The 19,283-nt window shown below is 57.8% G+C and overlaps 1 protein-coding gene across 14 annotated transcripts in view; it reads right to left on the bottom strand.

Moving 5' to 3' along the window:
- Positions 1-19,283, bottom strand: part of ARHGEF10L (Rho guanine nucleotide exchange factor 10 like) — a 156,890-nt gene that overhangs the window by 13,964 nt on the left and 123,643 nt on the right. For 13 of the 14 annotated variants that reach the window (XM_082685574.1, XM_082685569.1, XM_082685561.1 and 10 more), the window contains one exon: positions 14,998-15,146. In XM_082685574.1, the coding sequence (XP_082541700.1) occupies positions 14,998-15,146 (149 nt within the window). Of the gene's footprint in view, positions 1-14,997; positions 15,147-15,669; positions 15,854-19,283 lie in introns of all 14 variants that reach the window. The other variant, XM_082685564.1, reaches the window with a different exon arrangement.

Here is a 19,283-nt window from a genome sequence, read left to right as displayed (position 1 = left end):
GACAATCCTGCAGTGAACACCACCCTCAAACGTGAGAAGCTAATAACTTTTCCTGTAATAAAAGAAACGAGACAGGGATGCCCACTCTCACCACTTTTATTCAACACAGTACTAGAAGCCCTAGTCACAACAATTAGGCAACAAAAGAAAGAAAAGACATCCAAATCAGAAAGGAAGAAGTAAAACTGCCACTATTTGCAGAGAATATGATACTCTAAATAGAAAACCTTAAAGAATACACCAGAAAACCACTACACCTAATAAATGAATTCAGTAAAGTTGCAAGATACGAAATCAATATACAGAACATTCGCGGCATTTCTGTGCACTAATAACGATTCATCAGAGAGAGAAAATAAGAAAACGATCCCATTGACAATTGTATCAAAAAGAATAAAACACCTAGGAATAAATTTAGCCAAGAAAGTGAAAGACTTGTACACTGAAAACTATGAGGCATTAATTAAACAAATTAAAGAAGGCATCAATAGATGGAAAGATATTCTATGCTCATGCATTGGAAGAATATTATATAAAAATGTCCATCTGGAGCACCTGGGTGGCACAGTTGGTTAAGCATCTGCCTTCGGCTCAAGTCAAGATCCCAGAGTCCTGGGATCGAGCCCTGTGTTGGGCTCCCTCCTCAGCATGGAGCCTCCTTCCTCTCCTCCCTACTCATGCTCTCACTCGCTGTCTTGCTATCTCTGTCTCTCTCTCTCAAAATACACAAATAAATAAAAATATTAATATTTTTTTAAAAAGTCCCTTCTACCCAAAGCAATCTACAAATTTAATGCAATCCCTATCAAAGTTCAAATGCACTTTGCAGGACTACAACAAATAATTCTAAAATTTGTAGAGAACCACAAAAGATCCCAAATAGTCCAAACAATCTTGAAACAGTAAAACAATGCTGGAGGTATCATGCTCCCTGATTTCAACCTACACTACAAAGCTATAATCAAGACCGTACAGTGTTGGTACAAAAGGAAACTACGCAGGTCAACAGAACAGAACTGAGAGCCCAGAAAGAAACCTACACCCATACGGACAATGTATCTATGCCAACGGAGCTGAGGACACACAAAGGAGAAAGGACTGTCTCTTCAATAAATGGGGTTCTGGGAAAACTAGACAACCACATGCAAAAGAAAGAAACGGGACCCATACTTTGTATCAGACACAAAAATGAACTCAAAATGTTTGAAAGACTTGAATGTAAGACCTGAAACTGTAAAATTCCCAGAAGAAAACAGGTAGGCTCCCTAGCATGGGTCTTAGTGGCATCTCTGTGGATCTCACTCCAAAGGAAAGGGAAACAAAAGTAAAAATAAACAAGGGGGCTAACAAGTTTCTGCGCAGCAAGGGAACCCATCATCAAAACAAAAAGGCAACCTGCTGAACAGGAGAGGGGTTAGTATTCAAAATATATAAAGAACACATACAACTCAACAAGAACAACAACAACAAAAATCCCAACAACCCAGTATCCAAAATATATAAAGAACACATACAACTCAACAAGAACAACAACAACAAAAATCCCAACAACCCAATTTTTTAAATGGGCAGAGGATCTTAATAGACATATTTCCAGAGAAGACCTCCAGATGGCCAACAGACACCTGAGTAGACATTCAACATCACCAGTTAGTCTGGGAAATATAAATCAAAACCACAGTGAGCTTTCATCTCACACCTATTAGAATGGCTATCATCAAAAACACAAGAAATAAGCAGTGTTGGCAAGGATGTGGAGACAAGGGGACTCTCGTGCACCACTGTTGGGAATGCACACGGGTATGGCTGCTGTGGAAACCAGCATGGAGGTTCCTCAAAAAACTAAGAACAGAACTACACTATGACCCATCCATTCCACTTGTGGGTGTTTATTCAAAGAATGTAACAGCTAATTCAGATACGCACACCCCTATGCTCACTGAAGTATTGTTTACGATAGCCGTGATACAATACAACCTACGTGTCCATCGGTTGCTGGACGGATAAAGAAGACATGGTGTATTGAGACCACGGAAGACTACTCAGTCATAAGAACAATGGCATAAGCACTCTGCAACACCGATGGACCTATAAGGAAATACACTAAGCGAACTAAGTCAGAGAAAGACAAATATCGCAGTAGTTCACTCCTATGTGGAATCTAAAAAACCGAAACAAGCAAATGAACAAAATAAAATAGAAACAAACTCACAGATGCAGAGAACAGACAAGCACCTACCAGAGGGGAAGGAGTTTGAGGGTGCGAGCAGAAAGGGTCAGAGCTCAGCTAGATGCTGCTGGATGATAACCAGGCTTGGTGGCGCAGATGTCAAATTGCACCGCAAAGTTACAGAATTAAAATAATTATGGGATGTCAGGCACTGGTCAGGTGGAGGGCCTCTCACTTGGACTCTGGGCTTGACTTTTTTAAAAAAACCAAAAGGAGAAAGAGCGAGCAGAGCAGATTGGAGTCAGGAACAGAGCAGGTGTGTTCTGTCCCAGGAAGCAGGGCTGGGGTGGGGGAGTGGGAAGACCCTGCAGGAACGGGCACAGTGGGTGTGAGAAACTGAAAGGTGTCAGGGTGGGGCCCGGGGACAGACTTAGGGGGAGAGGTGGGCAGGGCCGGAGCACCCCAGGCCGCTGCTGTCCACGGTGAAGGCTGACCAGCCCTTAAGTGCGTCAGGGGCTAGGCTTGTAAGTGACATGGGCCGGTTTACCTCTGAAGGACAGTCCCTCTGACTGTGGTGTGGCAGGGCCTAGAGGTGTGAGCATTGTGCCGGCTTAAGGAGTGTGGCTGGCCCTGACTCCCCTTGGCTCAGATCACCAAGAAGTTTCCCAGAGGGAAGGAAGCTGGCTGGTGGGGGTGGGGGTCTCCATGGGGAACCAGGCCCGTGGTCACTGACTATGACGCAGCCAACACAATGGCTTTTCCCAGCCGGTCCCTGGTGACTGAGCTCTGCATGTGGCCCGGCAGGGGGCGAGGGGGTACAGGCTGATAGAGACAGGAACCTCAGGGGCCCAGCAACACCCTCTCCTCCCCGCGTGCCAGGCTGCTCCTGGGAGGCAGGGTTCGGTGGCACAGCTCACCCCCCACTGGGAGGGACCCTGAGGCAGGAGTTGCAGCTCCCTCTCGCCCGGAAGTTCACCAAGGGCAGGGGTATGTTGTCTCCATCAAAGTGGGGGCTCCCCAGGGGCGAGGAGGGGGGTCTCGTATGAGGTATGGCACATTCCGAGGACGAGGAGCTACTCGCTCCCTCAGACCGGGGCCTCACACATGGGGCGGGCGGGGGCGGCTCCCCTTTCCTCAGCACCCCACCCCCACCCCAGGGAAGTCCCAGCCCTGGAGGCTCCGCCCATGAGTCTCTGGGATTTAGAGGGAGGCCAGGCCCCTCCCAGCCTCCACAAGCTGGGCCCAGTCCACCCAGTGCAAGGGGAGAGGAGCAACCTCCATCTGCTGGGCCTTCGCCCCCAAGCCTGCTGACCGCAGCCCGGGTCCTGCTGGCTTTGTTCTCCTTAGTCCTTCCAGGAAACCCTGCGGGGAGCGGGGAGCAGGGTGGGGTGCAGATTATCTCCCCAAACCAGCTGGCACTCAAGACCACATTCCCGCAGGCCCAGACCCAGGCAGAGCCCCAGGTCCCAACAGGATGCCTCCCAGCCTCGCCGGGAAAGGCCAGCAGGGGAGCCACCAAGCCCCGTCACAGGTGAGCCACTGAGGCTGGACCTGACTTCCCACAGGGCCCACCATCAATGAGCAGATGGACAAACGGGGGGACAGCAGGTGGAAGGGGGATTTGTCACAACAGACTTTCCTCCAACACGGCATACACACACATGCACACACATGCACACATGCACACCAACAGGAAGGCGTGTCCGAGCTCGCCCCGTGCGGCACGATGCCCACCCCCCTTTAAGGGGAGGCTCAGAAGCACCTCTGGCCTCCGACAAGGCCAGACCACACTGGAACCCAGAGGCCTCGAGCCACGGAAAGCAAAACCAGAGTCTGCCGCCGCTCCGGCCTGCGTGCTGCTGTCAGAATCCAGTTAAAAGCAAAGTCAGCAGTGGAAACCCAGCCTCATTTCTCCAGGGGTGTAACAAGTCTTCCCCCAGGTCCGGAGGGCTTTACACAAGGCCTGTGCAAACCTGCCAAGTGGTCCACGGGTGGGGGAAAGGGCGTGATGCATGTGCAACAGCACGGCTGCTCCAGCCCCTCCCTCCTCCATGATCTCCCAGCTCCCCAGAACCCCTCCCCTCGCCAGGAGCCCATTCTTGGTGCCAGGTCCTGGGAGCCCTGGTTGGGGCCTCCTGGGGGACACAGGGCAGAGTAGGCAGCCTGCGGGCAGCATGGATCCTGCTACTTCCGGGGGAGGGAGGCAGGCAGCAGGGATGCCCAGACCTTGCTGCCCACAGGGCTCAGGGCTGGTTTCCCATTCCTCTCCACTGGACCCTATGGACACAATTCCACAATGTATAGAAGTTATGCAGGACAGCCCTGCTACCCTTCCCGACTTAGGAGTGAAGAGTAATAACATCTGCCACCAACTTCTAAATGGTGTAGCCAGCAAAGGGAGAACGCGTATCATATGGGGGATTACGGCAGAATGCTAACAGTCGGTTAACTAGGTAGAGGATCTTGGTGTGTTTATTGTACTACTCTTTCAACTTTACTGTGACTTGAAATTTCTTTAAATAAAAAGTTGGGGGGAGAGACAAAAACTTTTTTTTTAATTTAAAAATTAAAATTTTTTTAAAAAGCTGGCAGCCAGAGGGGAGGGCCTGGGTCTGACGCCCAGCTCCTGGTTCACTCTGGCCCCGTAACTGGCTCTCCTCGCTCACCTGTCAATGGGGCCAGGAGGAGAACCTGCCCTCTGGGGTCCCGGGAGGCTCCGTGGGCAGGGCTGGCCACCACCAGGGCTCTGTGCACGCCATCTGCGGTGAGGAGCTGGTCAGGGAGCTGGGAAGAGACCGGGGATCCAGCACCAGCCCACCTGTCCCCCTCGCCCAGCTGCAGGCGCGTGCACCGAGGCTTTCAGGTGAGTGACGCTGCTCCTAATCGTGCTGACACAGCCCAGCCTCCATCATACAGTATTTATGTGCCTCCAAGTGACGCTTCGGTGCTCGGTTTCTGTCAATTCCCAGGGTGAGCCGCTCAGCACTCAAAGTCATTAGAGCTAAGAGGAGGCCAAGGAGCCAGGAAGCAGTGCGGGGGCGCTCAGGGCCGGCTGGGGGCTGACGGAGAAATAGCAGAAGGCTGGCACGGCTCCGGCCTGCTGGGTACCTACTGGGTGCCCGGCCCTCCCCACGCCACAGCATTTCCTCCTGCCTGAGACCTTTACGAGAGAAAAGGGGCCAAACCCTGAGCCCAGGTGGTACTGCAGGGCAGGGACAGAGCTGAGCGTGGGCCTGACCTCCAGACTCCAAGCTTGGGACATTCCCCGCCAGGCATCTCCTACCGGTGCCGCAACAGAGCGGGGTGGGCATGCAGGGGCTCTCCGTGCAGCTCCCTGCTCGGTTACCTGTGTGGGCTGCCTGGCCTAGAGATCGCCCACAGAGCCCCTGCCTGCCCCTTGGCCAGCCCCACCTCCGGGCCATGCCCCAGACGCCTGGGACCTGCCTTCCTCATCGAACTGGCAGGCTTCAAGAGAGATTCGAGGGGGCACCTGTGTGGCTCAGTGGGTTAAGCCTCTGCCTTCAGCTCAGGTCATGATCCCAGGGTCCTGGGATTGAGCCCCACATCCGGCTCTCTGCTCTGCAGGGAGCCTGCTTCCCTTCCTGTCTCTGCCTGCCTCTCTGCCTACTTGTGATTATCTGTCTGTCAAATAAATAAATAAAATCTTTAAAAAAAAAAAAAACAAAAAACGAGAGAGATCCGCGGTGCAGGCTCACTCCGCCAGCCAGGGGCCAGGCGGGGGTGGAGACACAGGGATGCCCCTCCAAGCGGCTGCTCTGGGCAGGTGGGCAGGCGCAGTCTGTGGTTTAAGGCAATCGGCACAACTCCCTTCCCTTCTTTATCTATCTTACTCTTATCAACATTTCGCAGCTGAGGAAACAAACAGAGGCTGAATGACACTCACAAAGTCACTGTGCAGGAAATGGGGGGGGGGGCGGGGAGCGCCAGGATTCCAGCTGGTGACCAGCCAGTTTGCGGGGGGAGGACGGTGGTAGCACCAGGAGCCGGACACCCCATCCTGAGCACGCCGGGACGGATGGTCACCCTGGTGGGACGCCACAGCCCACACCCAGTCTTCGAGTCACATACAGAGACACCTTTATGTGGGCTCCGTCCCAGGCCTTCTGCACCCTGCCTTTGAAGTCCAACCTGGTCACGACCAAGGGATCATGTGCCAGAAGCAGTGGGGTCCTTCCGGGGCATTTCTTGGGGGGGGTGGGGCTTCAGATGTGACATCCACATCCACCTCTCACCAGCACGTCAGTCAGCGTCCCTGGGGCTCAGCTGACTCAGCTCTAAAGTGGAGGGGGGAAGGTTACAAGAGACCTGACCTGGTGCCGGCCTCTTCCAGCTCAGGGCCACATGGGTACTGAAAAGGGACAGACAGATGGACGGCCCTGCCTGCTCCAAGAAGGACAACCTGTTCCAAACTTTTAACAACCCATTTTGGAACTAAGTGTGAAATATTTGGCACCTTTGGTACATTCTTCTGGAAAGAGGGTCTACCGCTTTTGCCAGCATCTCCAAAGAGCCTGAAAACCACCTTACCCCCCCAAAAGTTAAAAATCCCCACATGACACCTGCTTGTCACTAAGCACAGATGACCTCTTCCCACTGTTCTGGACTCCCCTTGGCCACAGCAGCAGAAGTGAGCAGGCTCGGCCAAGGTCACTGTGCTGCCCTCCTGCTGAGGGTGTGAGGGGCTCCAGGAAGGCTCACGTCTCAGCTCCAGGCCCAGATCTGCACCCAAGACTGCTGGGTAGGGGAAGGGGAAGCACAGGGATCAGGGAATGATTCCAGGCTTGACCCACGACTCCAGAGCCCGACAGGATGCTGTCAGCAGGATTCTAGCTACAGCCAAGGACTAAATGGGGTGAATATAATCAACCCATTTCCCCTCTCGCTTGCACACACGTGCAGGTGCACACACACGTTCACACACACAAGCTGTCCTCTCCCCTGGCCTCTGCTCATACCCGTTCTCACTGAACCTGCTCCAGGAAGCCTGGTTCCCACCCGGCCACACTATCACTCCTCTCCAGGGCTTCTGGGCTCAGTGGAAGGCATGTCTGCCCCCACAGCAGAGCACCAGCGCAGGGGACATCCACTCTGGGTCAGGACTTGGGCTGGCCACTGTCTCACCCCACTGCCCTCTCTCCCCAGGTATCCAGGGGAGCCGACAGCTGGCCCTTTACCTCTGGCCATCCGAGCCTGACACGGCGGACCCCGGGCTTTGGGATCGAGCACTGGAGTGAGGAGCTGGAGATCCCGGTCCCACCACCGGGTGCCCCACGTGATTCTGACCAAGTCTTTCCCCGTAAAACAGCTGTGACACATTGTGCTTCACATGCACCCGGCTGCTTAGCCGGGGGGAGGGGGGGCCAGTTCTGTAATTATCCCCATTTTACAGGTGGGGAAATGGAGGCACACGGTGGTGGAGTCGGGGGCCGAAGCCAGCCAGCCCAGCTCCCGAGCCCACACTGACCGCCATGCAAGCCCGCTCAGACACGGCAGCAGGACTGCCCCCTTACAGCTTCCAGCCGGGCAGACCCTTCCCATGCCCGGCTGCCTGGCGCAAGAGGACTGTCATGTAATGGTCTGAGTGCGGCAGACGCTGGTCTAAGCCCCTCCCTGTGTGATCTCACTCAATCTGTCCTGGGCTCAGGCTCCCAGCCTCCCCTGTAGGAAGGCTCAGCCCAGGGCCTGGCGTTCAGGGGTCCATCCATGACCTTGTGTATCTTTGCCAGCTTCTAGGGGGCTGGGCAGCTGCTCCGAAGGTGTCCATCCCCGCCTCCCGCTGTAGCAGGGTTCAGAAGGGAGAGTGGCCACAGAGGAGTGGGGGGGGGGGGGGGGGACATAGGAGAGCTACGTGGATGGAAGGACAGACTGACAGCCAGAGATGCTCGTGGGGGGAGGGGGGCAGGGGCTCCGAGGCCGAGGACTGCCACCTGTCGCCTGCCCCTCCCTCACCTCCTGTCCCCCATCTGGTCCCTCCACAACATCCTCCTCCATCTGGCTTCTCCCCACCACTTCCCTAGGCTTCTCCGCGGCTTCACAGAACCTGCTCCCTGAGCCGACAGCTTCAAACTACTTGTTTTTTACACCACGAAATCCTTTACCAACCTAAGTCTTCCAGGACAGGGGGAGACCAAATATGGGATACAGGAAAGCTCTGAGCTCATCCCGGTGCAGAGACAGGGGGCCTGGAGCCCTGCCCCTTAGGCAGCCCCAGCCCCCCCAGGGCCTCCATCGACATACCTCCTCCCCTAGACCCCTGGAGCAGAGCGGGCCCTGAGCCTTGCCTGGCTCCTCGACACCCCCCAGGAGGGGACCCCATGGATCCCCCAACCCCCCCCATCCTTCACAAGCTTCCTGAAAGAAAGGTCTTCTGCAAGTCTAACCTCAATTCTTCCTGCTGCTGGAAAACACTCCTTGTCTGAACCTCCTGGAAAGTCTCCGCAACCTTTAGACAATCAATGTCTCAAGTTTCACCTGCCAACTTTTCATTTTTAAGACATAATAGGATGACAGCAGCAGTGACACACACACTTACAAAAAATTAAGACAAAACTGTGGGACAGGAATGACTCCCCGCAGTGACAGGAGCCCTGCCCCGCTCGCCCAGGTGGCCCACATGCTGGGGCTCGGGCACCCCGAGGACTGGGTGAATCTTTCCGCCCTCACGCCAATTTGCATACCATTACCCAAGAAGCCTTGCGCCTAGATTTCACTTTTGCAAATTCCCACCAGTTTCGTGTCATAAATAAGATAGAAGACAGAAAACTAATACAGCCCAGCGATGCATTATTCATGCCACGTCACACTGTTATGATAGATTTACAACAGCTAATACATGCAAACTAAGTTTGGGCACTAAACGTGAAAATTAAGGGTGGGGAAGGCGGGCTCTATCTGGGGGCCGGCAGGGGGACTTCTGGGGGCTGCTGGTGTTCAGGAATCCAGGGAAGTTTCTTTTCGGGCATGCCGCATCAGTGCCAGTATCGGAGGCCAGCGGCGGGGTGCCGAGGGTGTGGCGGGAGCAGAGCAAGGTGGGATTAGTGACAGCAGCACTCCGGGAAGCAGGAAGCGTCCTTCCTGGGCTCTGCTCTGAGCTCTGAAGCAGAATAACAGCATGCGCCCTGCCCAGATCTCCCCTCCCCGCCCACCTCCGCCAGAGCCCACTCCCCCGAGGGAAACTGCCCATCACAGCCCTGCGCTGAGCAGCCCCCGCTGGTCTCAGCACCTGGGGTGCGCTGGGAGCCCACCAGGCGTGATCCTGCCCGACATAGCCTCGGTGTAGTTAATCCGGTAACTGTCCCCAAAATGTCAACGTGCCGCTGTGGCCAGGGCTGTGAAGGAGCTCAGCGCTGCAGTGGCGGGTCACGGGGTGGGGGTGGGTGGGGGCGGTGTGACCCAGCACGTGTGGAGGAGGGGAGGTGGTCCACACAGACCTGTCCGCCAGCCAGGGGGAGCTGGGGTCTCATGAGACAGAGGTTGCCCCGATGAACCCTCGCCACAGACCTGCGGGACGGGGGCCACCCCGTGCACAGATACTGACACGACCTGCCCTGTGTTCTGGCACTTTTCAGGCGACCTGTCCCCAATAAGCTTATTCTTTAATTAAGATGCGACAATCATCCCACAGCTGGCTTCCCCTCCAGCAGTCGGTTCAAATGAACTCCGTAGGACTGGATTAGACTTTGAAGGTGCCGAACTAGATAATGAACACGAGGATGCAGTGTTGACACAGGCCCTGGCGAGCTACATTATTATTTAACAGGCCTCGCGGCTGCTCCACTGGGACCCAGGAGCCGAACAAGCCATTGGTGGGCAAGCGTCAAACCCGGAGACACACTGTGGGCGCTGGCTCCGCAGGGGGCAGGTTCGGCAAGGTCAGGGGTGGCTGCAGGGGTCCAAGTGGACCTAAATAGAGACAGCTGGTGGGGGCAGGGGTGCAGGCAGAGGCCTGTCCCCAGGGAACCCTCCAACCACGTCTGTGCTCTGTGGGGCTGACCCTGACCCAGCTCCTGGGGCCTTCTCCGCTCTGAGCATCCTCCTGCCTCCTGTCCTCTGTGCTCCCCACAGCCACACACCTGGCCAGTCCCGCTCAGGGCTCCTGACCCCCAGGAACCTCTCCTGCTCCTGTCCCTCCTCTGGCTGGATCTGACAGCCCTCGTGCCTCCCCTGGGTTCCCACTGGGCGTGGGCTTGCCCCCCGGCAGTCTCCTCACCCTGGGCTGACCCTGAGCCTCCCGGGTCTGCTCCCCACACTGGACTCTGAGCTCCCAAGGAGCTGAGACCAGGTCATACTCGTGTCCATCCCTCCAGCACCCCCACACAGAGGGCCTGGGGATCAGGACACCCATCTGTCCATCCACTGTGACTACTAACTCTGAGCACCACGATGTTAAGCCAGACGCGGGGGAAAGGAAAATGAACAGGCCGAAACTCTTGGCCGGGAGCCGCGTTGGTGGGAAAGGCACGTGCGTCAGCAAATCAGAGTTCTGAGGAGTTACATGTGGTAGGAAAGAAACTGCAGGGGACAAATGCGGCCTGAAGGACGCAGCCTTCTGCCTGCCCAGGCAGCCGACTGAGATGGAGAGCAGACTCAGGAGTCAGACGGCCATGTTCAGCTCCCAGTTCTGCCTCCTTCTAGCTGTGTGACCTGGGGCAAGCCACTTAACCTCTCTGTACCTCTGTTTCCTCATCCATAGTGTGGGAATAATAATAATGCTCGTCTCATAGGGTGATTTGACGATGAAACAAGTTAATACCTGTAAAGTACTTAAAACCCATCCCCGATCCGTATATGCTGGTTAGTATGATTTTCCCGGGAGTGATAAAAATCAGGGAAAGTTCCTTGGAGTTAACACAATCCCTGGATTAACTCCCTAGGTCTCCACATTTGGGCCAGGGCCCCGCTAGGCACGCCTTCAGCCACGGGCACACTCCCGGGCCTCTTGGCTCGGAGCACGGAGCAGTTAGCTCTTAGCATGTCAAATCCCCACGGAGGCTTTTCTCTGGCCTGGGGAGAAGGAACCACGTCACCGCGGATAAGCAAAGCCCTTCCTCTGAAGTAAAACCTTCTGCAAAGATGTGCGCTGAGCCCTGGGACGGCAGCCGGCTCTCCGGCCTGCTCCTCCAGGCCCGGCCAGCCTCGAGCCGGGCCCCACGGATGGCATCATTAGGCAGCAGCCAGACGGGGCTGTTTCCAGAACCCCAGCGCGAAGGTGGGCAGGCTTCCTCTCTTCTAAGCAGTGGCGGGCGTGCAGCCTCATTAAATATGCATGGCAATCACCTCGTTACCCTGCCGAACGCGGTGTGTACTGAGGGTGAGCTGCCCACCCCGTGCAGCACACAAACTTTTCAATTTCCCCAGCTGCAGACGGGGCGCGTGCCCCCTCCGACCCACTACCCCTTCCTCCATCCTGCCTCCCCGCACCCAATGCCCTCCGATGTCCTCTGCGGCGTGCAAAGCAGGTAGAAGGCCATATTGATCCCCTTCTTGAGAGCAGCTGGTCCAGAACTAATCTTAAATCATCGCAGCCTCGAGCTGGAGCCTGGTGGCTGCTCGGCCCCAGGGACGGTGGGGCCAGAGCTGAGCTTCGGGGCCGGGCAGGACTGCACTGCGGCGGGTGAGCGGCAGGAGCAGGGGAGGGAGAGCCAAGCCCCAGCCCCGTCCCCGTCCTGCCCTTCATCCGTCCGTTTCACGCTCCCAGGACAGCTGTCAGCAAAGCCAGGATGGTAGACCCGCCACACGGACGCACGCCCCACACCCACCAGCAACACCGACTCAAAGGGAGTTTGAATCTGCAAGTAAGCCCTGTATACGGGAAGAAGGAAGGATGTAAGGCCAAGTAATTACAGTGACAACCAGCGATCCCTGAGCACGATCCCTGAGCACTTGCTGCGTGCCGGGTCCTGTGGGAACCAGCCCTTCTGCACCTAAGTGCTCTCATTCAACCCTCAGCGGGGTCCTACCAGCATCGCATTCTCTAGATGGTGCCACTGAGGCCCAGGAGGGCTCAGTGCCTTGTCCAAGGGTTCAGAGCTTGGCAGGACACAGCCAGGGCCATCTGAAGCAGCCAGCAGCCAACCACACCTCCAAGGGAGTGGGGTGTCCAGGGAACCCAAGAAGGGCACGGCCAGGACAGAGATGGGGGCCATGGCCCTGGGGGATGCCTCCCAATCCAACCCCTCCAGAAAGTCGCAGAGCCCTGGGGTGGGGAGCACAGGGGACCCAGCTCACACCAGGGCTTAGGTCCTGTGGCTCACAACTCCCCAGCGACCATGAGCCGCTGGCTCCCATGTGGTTCCTGGGTCCTCTGGACCCTTCCTTACACAAGTCTCCTTTAGAGAGACCTCGTGGTTCACAGGCTGCCTCCCAGAGCCCCCAGCTGCCTCCTCCCTCTCCCTCCGTTGCCCCCGCTGGCAGCGCTGAGAGCGTCCTTGGGCCAGCAGGGTCCTCGGAGGGCCTCGGACCTGCTCGGCCGGTTTCCATCTTATCCTCCGTCTGCTCTTGACGTCTTCCTGTCTCTGGGCTCACTCTTCCCACACGGACAATAGAGTTTGTGTCTCTCCACCAGACTGGAGGCCCTCCGGGGCAGGCGTGTCTCCCCCTTCAGACGGGAGGCCCTGGGGCAGGCCTGGGTCTCCCCCGTCAGTCTGGAGGCTGCCGTGTGCGGGACTGGGGCCCCTCCCCCTTCCCCAGCTGCCCTCAGCTGGACCCCGGTGCTCACCGCAGCTCTCCTCCGCAAGAACTGGAAGTCGCACAGGGTACTACTAGCAGGAGAAAGCCAGGAAGACACCCGGGCCTGATGTAAGGACAAAGCAGGGACAGTGGGGGAGGAGCCGCAGGGGGTTGGCCAAGGAATCCGACGGGCTTGTCCTCCCTCCTGCCAAGTGGCTTGAGACCCAGGAGCCTCAGCGACCCCAAAGACCCTGGGGGGTCCCTCCCTGCTCTCCTTCCTCTCAGCAGGTGGACGAGGGGAGAGGCCCTTGGGGGCCGGTGTGGGGGGAGGGGTAGCAGGCAAGCCCCCCAAAGCAAACCAGGGGCTGGGAAGGGGGTCTGTGGCTACAGCTGCTCAGGGCTCCCCCCCCACACACACTCTGGCTTCCCCTCAGGAAAAAGAAGACCAGCAACATTCTTCCTCTTAAGTCCTCCCTGGCCCTCCCCAGAAGCCCCCGCCCACCAGCCCGGCCCAACAGCACCAGTGAAGTCACTGGTCCTGGACAGCATTTGCGGAGGCTGCTGCCTAAGGGATGATGACAGCGCAAAGCCTAAACCCTCCAGTTCTGCCCAGAGCACTGGCTCCCCCCGCGCCCCCCACCCCGGCTCACGGGCCAGCCGGTAATCCCTCCTCCTCTGTGCCCTGCACCGGGAGGGGCCTCTCATCAAATATGTCCCGGCTCCAGCCCTGACCAGGACAGTGGCACCCAAGCATTACTTCAGGGCATGAGAGGACCCCCAGGAAGCGACACGGAGCCCCCCTTCACCAACAGGAAACCGGAGTTCACAAATGGTTTCCTAACAAGTCACCAGGTGGTGAGCGGCCGTGCTGGGTCACAGAGCCAGGTGCCTACAGCTCCAGGACTGCCCCTCGGGTTCCAACAAACATGGGAAAGTGAGCACCACGATCTGGAGACTCAAGACAGGGTCCCGGGGCTCGCCCACAGCTCCCTAGGCCTCAGTGTCCCCACCTGATCCAGCCCTCCACCTGCGATCCTACCGTGGCAGGATTCCCGTGGTGATCTCGCCTGGCTGTCATGTAGCCAGCTCACAGCCCATCTACAGAGACGGGCCGGCGGGCAAACGGCCATCGTGACCTCACAGCAGCTCACCCGGGGGCCTGTCTGCTCCGAACCCGAGCCTATAACCAGACCTCTACTCTGGGTCCAATTACCAAGGCGCCACGCCATGCTGACAATCCAAACAAATCAAATGAATGCAAACATCACCCAAATACCACGACGGGGGTGCGGGGATGTGGGGGGAGGGCACCCACGCCCTCGTCCATGCCTGAGGCCCAGGGTGGGCCCTGCGGTGTGGGGAAGCAGGGCAGGCAATGCTGTGGGTCAGTTACAGGCACGGGCCCAGGGTGAGCGGGGCGGGAGCCGTGGGACCAGGCCCCGTCCGGATGGCCAAGGCACAGGTGGCACTCAGCTCACAGCAGGGCAAGGAGGACCCAGCTGCATCCCCCTCCACACTGATCAAAGAGCCCAGGGCGCCTGACTGGCTCAGTGGGTTAAGCATCCCACTCCTGATTTGGGCCTGGGTTGTAATCACGTGATCTCAGGGTCTGAGATGGAGCCCCGCGTCAGGCTCGGTGCTCAGCGCCGAGTCTGCTTGAAGATTTCCCTCTCCCTCTGCCTGCTCTCATCCACTCTCCCTCCCTCTTTCTCTCTCTCTCAAGTAAGTAAATAAATAAATCCTAGAAAAGGAAATTAAAGAGCCCAGCCTCCAGGATGGCTGCATCCACCAGCCTCCCCTTGGCACAGCCGGGTCCCGGGTACGGTGTGAGGCTGGGCTCCCAGTCCCTGCCCCACAGGCAGCAAGAGACCCAGGCCAGGGGCCGGATCACGGCTCAGCCCAGTGGTCGGACTCTTCCCCTCCAGGCAGCCCTAGGGATGCATGCTGGGGCGGATGGCAGGGCCCAGCAGCGACATGGGACCCACTGTGCTTCTCAACAAACTCAGATCCCTGAGACGCAGCTGGGCCTGAGCACGACGCCAGGGAGGGCGCGAGATGCCAGGGAGGACAGCCGCGAGGATGTGCTCAGCAGGGGGCCTGGAGGCCTGCGGCCTTGAGCCACACGGTGAGGCCAGTACCTGAGTCTGCAAGCTAGTGGCATCCACCACGGTGACCCGAGGCCCACAGCTGGCCCACACAGCGTCCTCCAGGCTCAGCAGGGTGCGGATGGGTCCTGTCCCCACAGTCAGGCACACAGGAGGGCTCTCCAGGTCCCAGGGGACACCTCCTGCAGGGAGAGGAAAGCAGCAGGTCAGGAGGGGGTCGGGGGGCAGGCAGGGGAGGGAATGGCACACAGGGGCCCAGGGCTCCTCGACCCTTGGGAACTGTCAGGAACCCTCAGCAGGGGGCCCAGCAGCCCCACAACACCTTGTCACCCTTCTCTACGGCCCCCCTCCCTCCTCCAAAGGGACGAGGCTGTTCCTATCTGCCTCCATTATGCCCCCAGGGCTGTACCCCCCAATTCACTCTCCTTCCTCCTCTATGCCTCTCTCTTCCACGTGGATTCCCCCTCCCCGCCCCCTGCCATCCTGTTCCTTCGTTCATCCCACACACTAAGTGAGCACCAACCCAGGCCAGGCCGGGTGTGGGCACGGGGCGGACAGGAAGGAGTCTGACACAGACCCTGCCCTCCAAGAAAACCCTTTTGGCCGGAGAGACCACGGGGCTGGTCAGCAGTCCCCACCCAAGCTGCCAAGCACAGATGAGCAGGTGAGCACAGGGACCGCGAAGAGTGCTGAGACAGGCAGTACCCTCTGTCGGGGTGGAGGTGGGGGCAATCCCGAGAGGCTTCCCAGAAGACGCGGCATCCGCATGGCCGGCCAAGGAGGCAGCTCAGCATGGTGGGAAGTGCCTGAGCTGGCCTGGGTTCTCCTAGAAACTCAACTGGGACTTGGAGCATGCGTCTCCCTGCTCTGAAGGCCTCAGTCTCCCCATCTGTAAAATGGGAAGAACCACCCAGACTGTCTCCGAGGATTTTTACTAGATGTTTCTGGCTGACTCTTGCCAACTCAGAGATCTTGCCACCTCTGGGGCACTCTGTCCCCTTTGCCAAGATCTCTGATGCCCTTCCTCTGCCAGAGAGGCTGCCACCTCCAGGGGAGTGAAGTCTCAAAGGCCCAGTCTACTGCCCCCGAAAACAGAGCACACCAAGAGACCTGGCCTGGCTCGGAACAAAATTCTCTCCTCCCCACCCCAGGAGGCTCAGCCCACCCAAGAATGTGCCAAGAATGTTCCCTGGCACGTGAGCAGTCCCCACAGAGGCTGCTGTTTCTCCGAGCTCACACCCAATGCCACACAGAGCCCCAGCGGCCGCCCTGTCCTGCCCGCGTGCCAGGTAAGGGACCAGGGGCCCATACTCTGGACACAGGCAGCAGTGGCTGGGGCCTGGGAGAAGGACAGAGCCTACTGCTGGCTTCTCAGTGCCCAGCCACCCCACATGCTCCCCACCAGCCCCTGGAAGGAGTCCGAAGGAACCCTAGCACAGACTGTCCCTGTGGGCCAGGTGCTGGGGGCACAGCGGGGAACAGAGTGGCGAAAGCCACTGCTGGGGGGGGGGTCTTGGGAGGAGCCCTGGGAAGAGAGACCACACCTCCTACCACTCCCCTGCCCTGGGCTTTCCTTCTCCCTCTGCCTTCCCCACCCGTGAAACAGGTTCTCCCCTTGCCCTTCCGTCCTACTTAAAACGGGCCGACTCCCCGCTTAGCTAGGAGCCTGGGCATAGGGTCTTCCCGGCCTGTGAACATGAGCACCTGGGAAGCAGACTGGGCCGGAATCCTGGCTGCGGCCCCCAAACATCTGCCAGACCCTGGGCCGGTGGCTTCACCTCTCAGAGCCTCACCTGTCCGAGGGGCATGACTGTGCCTGCCCGCGGCTGGGGCTGTGGGGCCGGGGGCCACGTGGGGAATGCTGAACACAGGGTCGGCCCATGGCAAGGGCCACCAGCGGCTGTCACTGGCGCCGCTGAATGCTGGCACGCGCCAGACACTCTTTCCGTGAATTATTTCCCTAACTCCTGGCAAGTCAACGTGGAAGATTCTATTCTTAACCCTGTGTTACGCTGAGAAAACAGACGCAGAGTTTAAACAACCAGCCCCGGTGACAGGGCCAGAAAGTATCCAGCGCCCGTGAGTTCCTGTTTGGTGTCATTGGCCACAGCACAGTGGTCTACGCGGGCAGGTGCGGAGGCCACCTGACGGATGTGACAACGGACTCCTGGAGAACAAAGCTGCAGAGCCACCCAAGGGGTGACAGGCTGAGCAGGATGTGAACCGTGCTGACTGGCCCCAGCCTCCTTCCCAACCCCTGCTGCCCTCTCAGCTTCCCCAAGTTCCTGAAGGGCCCTGGAGCCAGGGCGGTGAGTGACCACAAGGTGGCCAGGCCTCCACTGGGGGGACACTGACCCCCCAACCCCAATACCAGAACCACAAAACACAAGGCTTTGGCGCCTCCCAGTGGCCAGAGGTAAGTACTGCATGTGCTTGGCCAGAACCGGAGCCACTCTGGCAGGAGGCAGGCGGAGGGTGACCTCTCCCAGTGAGGAAGCAGCTGGGGATGCTGCGACCACACCCAAAAACAGGGAGGTGGGGGCTCTGCCCAGGGGGCACAGAAGTTTTGACCACCAGAGCCCTGGTACTGTCTCCCTATACTTCTCCGGCACAGAGAGTGGTCATGGCGGCGGGGGGAAGGGGCTAGGGTCTGACATCCCTGAGGGTCACATGCTGGTGACTGCTCCTCCCCCTGCTGGCATCTCAGACATCCCCCAGGAAGTCCTGACTCCAGGACAGAATAATAAACTGGTAAAATTTAATAACAGTGATATTTTTATATCAAAAAGGACAAAGGACAGATGTCCCCCATTAGAGGACAAAGCTCCAATAGGCTTTCCTTGCTGGGCCTTGTTTTCCCCCAGTTTTCCCCAATACATTCATGTTATTTAAACTCAGTTGGTGGGGGCAACAGGGTGGCTCACTCAGTCTGCCCGCCCACGGCTCAGGTCACCATCCCAGGATCCTGGGATCCAGCCCTGTGTCAGGCTTCCTGCTCAGTGGGGAGCCTGCTTCTCCCTCTGCCTGCTCTCCCTGCTAATGCTCGCGCGCTCTCTCCCTCTGACAAATAAATAAATGAAATTTAAAAAATAAATAAATAAACTCAGTGGGTGACATTTTGTTATGGTGGCCGCAGCCATCGGAGACATCGTCTCACCCCCGCATCCCTGTGCCCAAAGCAACAAGTCAGAAACCGAGGGGCAAAGGGCGCACGGCAGCCCAAAGTGGGGACCAGGAGGCCAGAGCAGAAGGCGGGCTCACAGGATTCAGAGGGGCCAGGGAAGGGGGGGTCCCTTTGGAACCCACATCCAAACCTCCAAAACCTGGAGCCCGTATTCACACTGACACACATGCAGTGTCTGTCGGTGAGAGGGATTTTTTTCCCTCCCTCTTCCCCCTTTAATTAAAAACTATAAATGCCTTATCAAAAGCTAATTAAAAATACCAACACAGTGCCAAGTGGCAAAAAAATAGCTCAGTACAAATATCCGTTTATAACCCTGCAACAGGCAGTGATGACGCAGCAATTAGAGGCTTGAGGGGGGGGAGGGAGAGGGGAGGGGGGGAGGGAGAGAAGGGGGAGAGAGGAAGAGAAGGAGGGGAGAGGGGAAGGGGAGAAAGGAGGAGGGAGGGGAGGAGAGGCAGGGGAGGGAGAGGAGGGACATGGTGCCTGTGGGTTGGGGAGCTTCAGACTCCTCAGCCCTCTCTGGGCGCAATGGGGGCGTCTGCCCTCCCCCCAGCACATATCTTGGAACCGTAGGAGCTGAGCTGGCGGACGGGACAGGGACTGCGGCCCTCTTCATGCTGTGCACAGGCCGTGTCCCCGCCCAGGGTCGCAGCTTTGGCCATTCTCGAAGGCGGTGGTGAGAACTCAGAGAACGTGCACACGTTAACCTCTGAATGTTCCCGGGACTCAGCAGCTGAACACCCAACACTGAACACGGCCAGCCTTGCCTTCCAGACATCACCCTTGGACCCATCCCGTGGCCAGTGGCTCAGTAACATCACAGGTGCAAATGCTTAACGTCAGTAAGCACTCACTCTGCCAGGCCCAAGGCTGTGCCTTTGCCGAGTTGTTGAACCCACTGGGACCCGTGAGCCGTGGTACTGACACCATGCCCATTTTACAGATGAGAAGACCCAGGCGCAAAGCAATTTGCTAACCACTGGACACAGCCACCTCCTGCCAACAGGGCAGATGGGGGAGCTGCCTGCATGGCAGTGAGCACCCCGTTCGCTCAGGGACCCCAGTGGGGATCAGGGATCTCCAAGTACCCCCAGATTCCCTGATTTGTTTCCGAGCTGCCTCCTCAGCCTGC

This window comes from Mustela nivalis, assembly GCF_964662115.1.
Source record: "Mustela nivalis genome assembly, chromosome: 10".
Classification (NCBI taxonomy): domain Eukaryota; kingdom Metazoa; phylum Chordata; class Mammalia; order Carnivora; family Mustelidae; genus Mustela; species Mustela nivalis.
The sequence above is the reverse complement of the archived record's forward strand: the minus strand, read 5'-3'. Positions and strand labels throughout refer to the sequence as shown.